Here is a 12,079-nt window from a genome sequence, read left to right as displayed (position 1 = left end):
TTTTAATATTGATAAATAATGTTTCCTGGAAACTTTTAGCCGGGCATTAGAAACTGCGACTGGCCTGTATTTTATGGAACTCGCAATTGGAGGCAAGAAATCAACAAAGGTAATTTTCTAAAGGGCATTCTTCATGGCAGAACGCAGCCCGGAGAACACAGCGCTTGATACACGCAAGAGAGTTCAGCGCGTGCCCCCGCTAAACTGCTTCTTCTGCAGACTATGAACGGCAGAAAACAGCGACCGTGTTACTAAAACGTGCCATTTAATTTGCTTTCAAGTGAAGCAGCAGAATAAATCATGCGAATTTCTTTCGAGCGTTTCAAAGAAAATGTAAGCGAGGCAGCACCCATTTACAAATTAATAACGTGAATAGATCAGCCACCCAAAACAGTTTTTTCGATTAAACTAATGACTGAAGTGCAAGATTAAAACAACACAAAGAGGAAAGGCTTTACGATCATATGATGAGCTCAATTTGCTTACCCTTAACACTGTATAAAGAATAAGCTCAAGAAACTCACTTTGGAGATGTGATTCAAGAGGTTTACGCTACAAGCTCAAGAAAACAAACTAATTTGCTTGGCTTGGCTGCCCTATTTTACTAATAATCCGAGGAATTCTTGCTAATAATGGAAGCAGCTCTGTTCAATAGATTTTGATCTTCTAAAACCCTTTGGGCTCACGCTCTGTTTCTCTTGGACACAAAGGCTATTCCGTAAGAACGTCGCATTTCAATCAAGCTCCGTAGAGTCTTGAATCAGTCAAAAGAAGATTGTTTTGGGGTTTTGGCATACTACTCGCTGTTTCATCAAAATCTAAAGAGCGTTTGATAGAAGATGATTCATAAACAGCAAAAGAAAGTCGATTTCTGAAGAATATCGACACAGTTTTCTTCAATCTAGTAAACAACAGTCTTCTTTGCCTGAGGGAAGGTGCTATGTTATCACTGATTACACTCACGACAGCCACGATATTAATTGTACAGTTCCGAAACAAGAAAAAAAAAAACAGACTCTTCCAGAATCTTACTCTCATAGTGCCTCTCTCCTTCCAGGTGTATAAATGGGTACCGGCGAAATTTATGCTGGGGATAATCCTGCGATGGACTAGCATCCCATCCAGGGGGAGAAGAAATACTTCTAGTCGCTTCCTGCTACAGAAATCGGAATAAGCCCCGGCCTGTATGGGCCACTAGGCTCAACGCAGACTTTACGGTAAAAAACGGTATATAAATAGGTAAGGGTTGAACCTTATGGCGTAGATTCCCTGTACTAAGCACTCCTCGCTCCCCCGGAGAAATTTTAGGCTATATATAGAGGGAGGCGCAGTGGCCTAATTTAGCTTAATTTGGTTAGTGCGCTGTACTTCGATCAAGCAGTCCGGGTGCAAGCTCTGGCCGAGATCATTGTGTTGTGTTCTTGGGCAAGACAACTTATTCTCACAGTGCCTCTCTTCACTCAGGTGTATAAAAAGGTACCGGCGAATTAATGCTGTGGAATAACCCTGCGATGGGTTCCATTCTGGGTGGAGTAGAAATACTCCTTGTCGCTTCATTAGATGGAAACCGATAGGTTCTGGCCTGGGTCGGGTTGTTCGAAAGACGATTAACGCTAACCCAGGATTAAAGGATGATCAAGATTTTAATCTCTCTTGTTTTACAGGGTTTTCCATAGCTAATGTTTTGTTAAGTTTGAGATTGGTCCATGTCAAAACTGGGGACAGAAAATATTAACAGAAAACCTCAAAGAAATGTTATAAAATTAAAATCAAATTTCACGCTAATCCTGGATTAGCTTAATCGCGCTTTGAACAACTGGGCACTGATGAGCTAAATACCTGAGAACCCGCACTGCATTCTGGAGAGTAGACCTCATCTTCATCTAACACTTACACCAAGCCAAAAATAGCACTTGAACAGATATTTAAAAACAAAATGGTTATATTTTATTGTTTTGTAACAATCCAGCAAACTTGACATGTTTCGAACTCCTTGATATGGAAAGTGCTGTGACAGTATGCAAAACATTCCTCATTTGCTATGTTTTTAACTTTCCTAAGTGCATTTTAAGTGCATGGTACAATCGTAAAAACGGGTAAACATTAATGTGCTAAACGTTCTTTTTTTTTTCTTGATTTTCAAAACCTTAACCTAAGTTCGACTGTTCCTTCTTCCTGTGTCGTTTACGCCCGACACACGTATTTTCTGAAATATAAATAAAAATCGTTAGTATTTAATGAGGTGAAGAGAAAGTCATTGCGAAGTAAAAATCTGATTCCATTATCGTTTGAATGGATCGAAATGACACTGAACACTCTCTTTGGTCTGTCGAACTTCATTATATGTCAGTTATTCAAATGTCAGTTATTTAAATGTGAATAAATTCATCGCAGTTTTAAAATCACACCTCGATAGGGTAGGGATTTTCAGTGTCTAGTCTAGTATAAGGTTGCAAAATCAGCTGAACGTGATTTGGTATAGGGTAAGGGTTTCAGAGTCTCAGCGGCACACCCCCACCCAAAAATATATAGAGTACCCCCCCCCCCCGGGTTATTCATTTGTTGATCAAAGTCACACCCGCGTTCCTCCTAACTCGCATTCGTTATTACACCCGAGAGTCACTCCGTGGAACTTTTTAGTGGAGATGTTCTTCCAGTACTCCAATTTCTGACCCATTTTTAGACCACAATCCGTAGTTTTCCATACTAGTTCAGACATGGCCGTTTGTGTAACTGAAAGTAGATAATCGTATCGATTGTCCATATTGTCATCATATTGTGCTTCCTCGTATTTTTTATTTATTTTTTTGCGCGTAAATCTTTAAAATCTTAAAAAATGCCAGAAGAGAAATTTAATAAATGTCATCTACCTAATTTGCTGGCTCGTAATTTTCCTTCCTAATTCTATTTTTATAACGCTTTCCTACAAAATTCTTGCACATTTTTTAGTCAAATTCTTAAAAAAATTTAAACCAGAATTGGCGTTGGATTTTTGCGTTTGACTGCTGTGAAGGGAAGTCGAGGCTCACAGTGTTCAAACATACTACGCACGTCAAATTCCCGCCAAAACTGTCGCTGTCATACATGTACATGTCAAATTTCCGAAAGTTTTATTATCAACTTGGTATTAAGAACGTGCATAGGTTTCCAGCGTCGTTTATGCAAGGTTGCCCAATCATCTTAATCCCCTACAAAATGTAAGGCCACTAAGACTTTAAGAAGCGCTAAGTTTTTGCGTTTGAGCGCTGTGTGGGCTACAACAAGTAAAAGTTTGATTTTTAAACTTACGGTTCAAAGAAGTTGCCTTCGTTTTTACATTTTCGCATGGTCCCGGTGTATGGGTTGCCGTCTCTACAGCACTTGGCGTTGTTTGCTTCGCAACCCCTTTCTCCTAGAGCAACACAGCTACGGCGATGCAGATAATCCTGATCAAATAAAACAATAAGAACGATCAATTCATTTTCACAGGTTTACAAGTTAAGCACTTATGCGAGAAGAGTAGCGACAGTAAGAGAGAGAGTGAATAAATGAGTGAATTATTATGATTTGAATACGGTAGTAACAATGAGTTAAGAAACTTCTTTACATGAAAGCCGTATGTAAACAGACAGTTTAATTCAACACGGAATTTCTTCAGCTACATGAAACTGTTTTCCAATAAAGCCGTGCCAAAACATTTTTACAATTACCACTAGATACAAAACCAGATATATACTACTAGATGAATATCTATTACTTTAAAGAGGGGGGGGGGGGGGAGAGGGAGAGAGGCCACCCTAGTTCTCAGGGTATCTTCTCTCTCTTCCCCCTGCCCATTTCTTTCTTTCTTTCTCTCCAGGGACGGCAAAGAAAGAAAATGAAAAAGATGTTGAATATAAATAACTTTTGCCTTATGGTTTTCATTTGAGAGTCGTAAAACCAAAACCAAAGTAATCACTCTGACCAATCACAAAAGACACAGAAAATCTAGTGAGCCAATCAAAACTCGAAGCAAATACATGTTGCTGGCGCGAAGCGCGGGAAAATGTGCGCGAGCGAGTCACGATTTGTTTTGGTTTCACTTCTGATTGGTCGAGAAAGTGGCTAAAGTTTTTTAAACCAATTACTAAGCGTAGTAATGCAAAACCAAAGCAAATGCGAATTACTTTCGACACTCAAGTGAAAACCGCTCTAATATGGAACTGCATTGATTATAGTTTATATATTGTAACATTTACAGACACATACCTTGAAAAAGCGCTCAACGGGGTCCCTCTGATATGGTTCAGGGTCCCTCTGATATGGTACAGGGTCCCTGTAATATGGTACAGGGTCCCTGTTATATGGTGCAGGCAACCTAGCAGCTTCTGCTGCCACAAAACAAGCAATCAGGAAGAAAGCCAAAGTCAACTTTAACATCGTGTAGGCTCACTTGAAAGTTCCTTGACAAAAATAACTGAAAAATAATAAATACATTGTTTTAGTATTGTTTTTACAATTCTGATGAAAAGTCTTACCACTGAACTACAGAAAGACTCATGGCGAGCTAAGTCCTTTTATTAGGTTCACACTGCAACGCAACATTGTTTGTTCTTAAGGTTGGAGGTTCATTCATACATTTACTTATTCATTGGTTCCGTTCATGCATTCAGTACTTAATTCATTCCTTATCCAATCATTTATTCATTCATTAATTCTTTCATTTATTCTATCATCATAACATATAAAAAACCCGGGATAAAAACGCTCAGGCAATTTTAAAAATATCAAAGCGAACATTACTCTTCAGCGAACCTTCGGGAAACTTGCAGATATTAAAGTGCTTAACGCTCCGGCAAACAAAGCTAATTAACTAAAGCGCTGCTCGTTGAACAATGAAGAGAGAAGCGACCAAGTTGTTTATTTGACTTGCTGAAGCAGTAGAGCTCCCGCCCTGTTTTTCTCCCCGCTATTAATTAACAATGTGTTAACTGAATCTCTTTTCTCAGCAACGTTAAGAAGAATTATAGCTTGATTAATTTCGCATATTTGATCTCAACTAGCGGTAACTCTTCACGTCACGAGAACTGAAGACATTAAAAAACATTCTTCTTGACATGTACTCGCCTTCAACCAGGCGTATCGGCCGCCCTTGGGTTTTACGGCCCTGATTTTGTATTGAGATAAGCGCGTGCCCCGCTAAACTGCAGCTTCTTCTGCAGGTTATTATAGGCGGAAAACAGCAACCGTGTTACTAAAACGTCCAATTTAACTTGCTTTCAAGTGTTTAAGGATGAGGCTGCAGAATAAGTCTTAACATACAGTAGAACCCCGATAACTCGAACTCTGAAGGGAAACAAAAAACAGTTCGAGTTAGCGGGGTTTCAAGTTATCGGGGTCGATTGAATATTTAATTTACCAAGTTAATCATTGATAGTTTACTGATTTTTCAGCACTTCAGTATACAGCATAGTGCAAATTAAACTTATCTTGTCAGAAACTCTAACACGGCCATACATTCTTATGATAAGAGTGGAAAATGGCTTAAAATACGTGATCTGTTCATTTCTCTAATCGATGGGCAACCGTGGCAAGTTGCAAGAATCGGAATTCGAGCTATTGGGGTAAATTTGACCCAAATTTTGTCGAAGGGAAACGAAATTTAGTTCGAGTTAGCGGGGTTTACGAGTTAGCCGAGTTCGAGTTAACCGAGTAAAAATGACTGAAAAGTGAGGTCAAATCCAAAGGAAATGGAAGGTAGTTTGAGTTAGCGGGGTTGTTTGAGTTATCCGAGTTCGAGTTGCGGGGGTTCTACTGTATATACGAATTTCTTCCAAACGCGTCTCAAACGTCTTTTAGGGCAACACCCATTTGCAAATTAATAACGCGAGCAGATCAGCAAGCCGACGACCGTTTTTTCGATTGAACTACCGACTGAAATGCAAGATTGAAACAACAAAAAGAACAAGACTTTACGATCATATAATGAGAGCGAACTGCTTACTTTAACACTGTAGCAAGAACAACTTCAAGAAACTTACCTTCGAAGCTTAAGATTCGAGATGTTAACGCTACAAGCTCAAGAAAACAAACTAATTTGCTTTGCTTGGCTGCCCTATTTAACTGATAATCCGAGGCATTCTTGCTATTAAAAACAATGAATATTTGGAAAACCCTTTAAACTCACGCTCTGTTTCTCCTTGACAAAAGGTATTCTTTATAAACTTTGCACTTCAACCATCAAGTCCCGCAAAGTTTTGAATTAGTCAAAAGAAGATTGTTTGTGGTTTTTGGCATAAACCGCTATTTCCTCAAAATGTAAAGAGCGTTTGATAGTAGATGATTCATAAAAGCAAATGAAAGTCGATTTCGGAAAATTACAGACACATTTCAGTTTTTTTCAATCTGATAAACAACAGTCTTGAGTTCTTTGCCTGAGGGAAGTTGCTATGTTATCAGTAAAGACACGCAAAACACGCACGACTTTGATTTTACAATTCTGAAACAAGAACAAAAACCCACAGACAGTTACAGAATCTACGTTTGTTTAATTTACTACTGATATAAACTGAGGAAAAGAGAAACAGATTTAAATAAAAATGATACGAAAGTTTGAGAACAGCTGCATTGTACAGTAAACAATTTTCTAGAAGCTTTTAGCAGTTGTTTAATTGGTCGGCTTGTTTGGTTCAGCGATTTTCAAAGGAATATTCGTTAAGCTTAACTGAAGTTATATAAAAGAGCTGAACGAAAAAAACCGAATTCTATACCATCGTTTTCATGTTTTACAAACAGTAGGACACGAAGATATGGCAGTAATGAGATTTATTATCCTTCGTACTGCTCGTTGTGCAGTGCACGCAAATAAGCGGCCAACCTCTATTATAATTAAAACTAATGTTAAAATTGCTAAATTATGTTTTCTAGAGACTTTTTGCTTGGAATTGGAAACGGCAACTGGCCTGTATTTTATGGAAATCGCGATTAGAGGCAAGAAATCAACAAAGACAATTTTCTAAAGGGCATTATTCATTGCAGTACGCAGCCCGGAGAACACAGAGCTTGATGCACGAGTAAGAACTGCAAGGGAGATCAGCGAGTAGCCGAGTACCCCGCTAAACTGCTTCTTCTCAGGCTATGAAAGGCGGAAAACAGCGAACGTTTTACTAAAACGTACCATTTAATTTGCTTTCAAGTGAAGCAGCAGAATAAATCATTCGAGTTTTCTTTGAGCGTCTCAAAGAAAATTTAAGCGGGGCAGCACCCATTTGCAAATTAATAACGCGAGCGGATTAGCCAGCCACAACAGTTTTATCGATTAAACCGCTAATGACAGAAATGCAACACTGTAGCAAGAATAACTTCAAGGAACTTACCTTCGAAGATGTGATTCGAGATGTTGACGCTACAAGCTCAAGAAAACAAACTAATTTGCATTACTTGGCTGCCCTATTTAACTGATAATCCGAGGCACTCTTGCTTAAAATGGAAGCAGCTCTGTTCAAAAGATTTTGATCTTTAGAAACCCTTCTAGCTCACGTTCTGTTTCTCCTTGACAAAAGGTATTCTTTATGAACTTTGCACTTCAACCGGGCTTCAACCATCAAGTCTCGCAAGGTTTTGAATTTGTCAAAAGAAGGTTGTTTGTAGTTTTTGGCATCTAAAAAGTTTCCTCAAAATGTAAAGAGCGTTTGATAGTAGACGATTCATAAAAAGCAAAAGAAAGTCGATTTCTGAAAAATACTGACACAGTTTTCTTCAATCTGGTAAACAACAGTCTTCTTTGCCTTAGGGAAGGTGCTATGTTATGAGTGAAGACACGCAAAACACGCACGACCCTGATTTTACAATTCCGATAAAAGAACAAAAACCCACAGACACTTCCCGAATCTACGTTTGTTTAATTTACTACTGATATAAAAAGAGGAAAAGAGAAACCATGAAAATGGTACGAAACTTTGAGAACAGTTGCCGGGATTGTACAGTATAAATTTGCTTTAAACTCACGCTCTGTTTCTCCTTGACAAAAGGTATTCTTTATGAACTTTGCACTTCAACCATCAAGTCCCACAAAGTTTTGAATCAGTCAAAAGAAGATTGTTTTGGGGTTTTGGCATACTACCCGCTTTTTCCTCAAAATCTAAACAGCGTTTGATAGTAGATGATTCGTAAAAAGCAAAAGAAAGTCGATTTCTGAAGAATACCGACACAGTTTTCTTCAATCCTAGTAATGAAGCAACAGTCTTTTTTGCCTGAGGGAAGTTGCTATGTTATCAGGGAAAACACGCAATACACACAAGAACTTTGATTTTTTAATTCCGAAACCAGAAAAAAAAAAATCATAAACACTTCTAGAATCCACGTTTTTTTAATTTACTACTGATATTAACTGAGGAAAAGATAAACAAATTTAAATAAAAATGATACGAAAGTTTGAGAACAGTTGCCGGGATTGTACAGTATAAATTTGCTTTGCTTGGCTGCCCTGTTTAACAGATAATCCGAGGCATTCTTCCTAACAATGGAAGCAGCTCTGCTCAATAGATTTTGATCATTAGAAACCCTTTTAGCTCACGCTCTGTTTCTCTTGGATACAAAAGCTATTCCGTAAGAACGTCGCATTTCAATCAAGTCCCGCAAAGTCTTCAATCAGTCAAAAGAAGTTTGTTTTGGGTTTTTGGCATACTACCCGCTGTTTCATCAAAATATAAACAGCGTTTGATAGAAGATGATTCATAAAAAAGCATGAGAAAGCCATGATTTTCTGAAGAATATCGACACAGCTTTCTTCAATCTGAAAAACAACAGTCTTCTTTGCCTGAGGGAAGTTGCTATGTTATGAGTGAAGACACGCAAAACACGCACGACCTTGATTTTACAATTCTGAAAAAGGAATCTAAGTTTGTCTACTGATATAAACTGAAGAGGAGAGAAACCATTTTAAATGAAAATGATACGAAAGTTTGAGAACAGCTCCACTGTACAGTTTAAAATTTTTCTAGAAGCTTTAAGCAATTGTTCAATTGGTCGGCTTATTGGGTTCAGCGATTTTCAAAGGAATTTTCGTTAAGGGTAACCAAAGTAATATAAAAGAGTTGCCGTCACATAAGAAACCCGAATTCTATATCATCGTTTTTAGGTCTGACAAACAGAAGGGTGCGAAGATTTGACAGCAAATAGCTTTATTATCCTACATTGCCGAATGCAAACACAAGATCAAGACTCTCACAAAGGAACTCTCGCAGCATTTGGAACTATTACGCAACTCTTGCTCAACAGAGGCTTTTAATTTTTACAAAACCAAACTGGATACTATGGCCTTATCGCTTGAGTCCCTGCTTGCGAGAAGACGTGCAAAAAAGACTGCTCCCATCCGCCATATTATTAACCACAACCGTACCGACAATAGCATTAACCCACAGGTCAACGCTAACGCTAACAATCACGACATCTCTGTACCATCTAATGTTACACATAATGCCTCCACCTTAATTCATTCAGCAACTGTCACTCCCACACGCAAACGCTCTCGCCGTAAAACTAAACCTGTTAACATTCAACTTGATAATTCTTCTGTGATTAACCTCTCTAGTTGTTCTCTGTCTACCGACGAGATATCTGTTCTCTCACGTGGACTTACATTCTGTCCCACACCACGACATATCAACTGGCCGGAAGTCTCAGCTGACATATACGATTTTTCACGACGTATGCGACTAACTGAATTCTTTTTTGACAAAAACAACCAAACGCCCGACACTAACGAACCCGACTGTCCTTTCCGTAACAAGAGCACTTGGAATCCCCCCTACAACAGAGACCGAGCTCTAAATACGTTTTTAGACGCTGTTAAACTCGACATAACTACCCACAAACCTAAAACTATCCGTGACAACCTTACAGCCACAGAACGACAGGCCATCCGCCAACTGCAGCAGCGACAAGACATAATTATCAAACCCGCCGATAAAGGTTCCGGTACTGTTGTTATGGACAAAACTTGGTACATCAATGAATGCAACAGACAACTTTCTGACATCAAATTTTACGAACGCTCAGACAAAGACATCACTGCGAACGTACAAAAACGAGTCACTAAGTATGTTGACGGTATATACGATGACGGATTTATTGACGACAAAACCAGACAATACCTTATACAGACCGACGTAAAACCAGGACGATTCTACATACTACCCAAAGTACACAAACCCGGCAATCCAGGACGCCCCATCGTTTCATCTAATAGCCATCCCACTGAACGAATATCCCAATTCGTTGACTACTACCTTCAACCTTTAGTTCATAAACTTCCATCCTTTGTTAAAGATACTAACGACTTCCTTAACAAACTCCTCACCATCAGTTCTTTACCCGCCAACTCTATGTTAGTCACACTCGACGTTTCATCACTATACACTAATATTCCACATAATGAAGGTATTTATGCCTGTGACCACTTTCTAAGTACTTCCTCCCATAAAACCATTCCAACCACCAAACTCTGTGACCTCATTCGCATGATTCTCAACTTTAACAACTTCACTTTTAACAATAACCACTACCTTCAAATCCACGGCACAGCCATGGGTACCAAAATGGCTCCATCTTATGCCAACCTTTTCCTGGGCTATTTCGAAGCCAAAGCTTTAGAAAATGCCCCATTCCAACCCCACACTTGGTTTCGATATATCGATGATATTTTTATGATCTGGACTGAAGGTCTGGATAACCTAAAAGTCTTCATCGATTATCTCAACAGCATTCATCCCACCATCAAATTCACCAGCTCACATTCTTCAACTAACGTACCTTTTCTTGACGTTAATGTCTCTTTAAATGACAACGGTGACATCAGTACTGACCTTTACACCAAACCTACCGACAAACACCAACATTTACTTTACTCTTCTTGCCATCCCTCACATACTAAAAAAGCCATTCCTTTCAGTCTAGCACTCCGTTTACGACGCATTTGTTCTACCGACGAAACGTTCAATACTCGCGCTGCCCAACTTACAACGTACCTTCTCAAACGAGGTTACAACCGTAACCTTGTCACCAAACAAATACAACGCGCGACCGACATCCCCCGTAGACTTGCCTTACAAACGAAAGACGTCAACAAAAATAAACGTGTACCATTTATAACTACTTTTAATCCATCGCTTCCTCACATCTCTAACATCATCAAAAGACATTTTCATTTACTCTCTTCTAATCGCTGCAAAACTGTTTTTCAACAGTTGCCTGTTGTTGCTTTCAGGCGCTCCCCCAACCTTCGCGATTTACTAGTGAAGGCCAAACTTCCTTCTAATTTGACTAACCCGCATCCGCAACTTCCATCCGGTTCTTTTCGTTGTGGAAAGAACTGCGCCACTTGTCCTTATATTACTGACGGACTAACTACCTATACCTTCTTTTCTACTGGTGAAACGCGCCACATTCAATCTAACTGACCTGTGACACTGAAAACCTCATCTACATAATTCAATGTAACCGCTGTAATTTACAATACATAGGAGAAACTAAACGACGTTTAAAAGACCGATTTAATGAACACCGCCGTACCATAGATAGCCCCAACAGTAAATCTAAACCCACTACAGCCGCACAACATTTCACTTCCTCGCCTAACCACACTGCTAATGACATACAATTAATCCCCATCGAAAAAGTCTTCTCTAACCGAGACTCAATCCGTAAGGCCAGGGAAGCTTTTTTAATTCTAAAAGGCAGAACACTTGTTCCCGATGGCCTTAACATACGCGAAGAAACCTATTAGTTTGTTTACTTATATTATTATGTTGTCATTTTTTAAGCTTAGCATATTTTAAATTTTTTGTTTTATACTAGCACACTGTTTACATATTTCCTGTATTTAGTTTTACGTATTTCCGGTATTTCGTAAGATATCATTATCACCATATAAATTTAAACATAGCCAATGTAAACGTCATTGTACCTGAAGAAGGCTGGTTTGGCCAGCCGAAATATAGTACAAGACTAACTCTCTCATTCTACGTTGTATCGGTCTCTGCTTCTTCAATTTCAGTTTTCTATGTGTCAAACCGATTAGATCACTCAGTTGATCCAACGTATACCGGTAGGAGATCGTACA

The 12,079-nt window shown here is 38.9% G+C and overlaps 2 protein-coding genes across 4 annotated transcripts; one reads left to right on the top strand and one right to left on the bottom strand.

Annotated features, from left to right (window-relative positions):
• Positions 1 to 2,118: 2,118 nt before the first annotated feature.
• On the bottom strand, positions 2,119 to 7,420 carry LOC144666029 (uncharacterized). 3 transcript variants are annotated; one of them, XM_078527384.1, is made up of 4 exons: positions 7,335 to 7,420; positions 4,228 to 4,421; positions 3,289 to 3,425; positions 2,119 to 2,206 (listed from the first exon to the last, which is right to left on the bottom strand). In XM_078527384.1, the coding sequence occupies exons 2-4, from the start codon at positions 4,396 to 4,398 to the stop codon at positions 2,185 to 2,187; spliced, it is 330 nt and encodes a 109-aa protein (XP_078383510.1). In that variant the 5' UTR covers positions 4,399 to 4,421; positions 7,335 to 7,420; the 3' UTR covers positions 2,119 to 2,184. The 3 variants fall into 3 exon arrangements, with proteins under 3 accessions (XP_078383510.1, XP_078383511.1, XP_078383509.1); XM_078527385.1 differs by having other exon boundaries at positions 7,331 to 7,367; XM_078527383.1 differs by lacking the exon at positions 7,335 to 7,420 and adding an exon at positions 6,000 to 6,084.
• A 1,852-nt stretch (positions 7,421 to 9,272) lies between these two features.
• Positions 9,273 to 11,417, top strand: LOC144666647 (uncharacterized). The gene has a single exon (XM_078528041.1). The coding sequence runs from the start codon at positions 9,273 to 9,275 to the stop codon at positions 11,415 to 11,417; it is 2,145 nt and encodes a 714-aa protein (XP_078384167.1).
• Positions 11,418 to 12,079: the final 662 nt, after the last annotated feature.

Source organism: Oculina patagonica, chromosome 9 (genome assembly GCF_052425735.1).
Source record: "Oculina patagonica isolate OP01 chromosome 9, crgOcupat, whole genome shotgun sequence".
Classification (NCBI taxonomy): domain Eukaryota; kingdom Metazoa; phylum Cnidaria; class Anthozoa; order Scleractinia; family Oculinidae; genus Oculina; species Oculina patagonica.
The sequence above is the reverse complement of the archived record's forward strand: the minus strand, read 5'-3'. Positions and strand labels throughout refer to the sequence as shown.

What these genes read in the sequence shown, in the direction of transcription:
- LOC144666029 (XM_078527384.1), bottom strand. Translation starts at nt 4,398, where the DNA reads ATGTTAAAGTTGACTTTGGCTTTCTTCCTGATTGCTTGTTTTGTGGCA. An exon ending in CCGTTGAGCGCTTTTTCAAG is followed by an intron (nt 3,426 to 4,227) that starts GTATGTGTCTGT and finishes TTATTTGATCAG; the next exon opens with GATTATCTGCATCGCCGTAG. An exon ending in GAAGGCAACTTCTTTGAACC is followed by an intron (nt 2,207 to 3,288) that starts GTAAGTTTAAAA and finishes TTTATATTTCAG; the next exon opens with AAAATACGTGTGTCGGGCGT.
- LOC144666647 (XM_078528041.1), top strand. Translation starts at nt 9,273, where the DNA reads ATGGCCTTATCGCTTGAGTCCCTGCTTGCGAGAAGACGTGCAAAAAAG.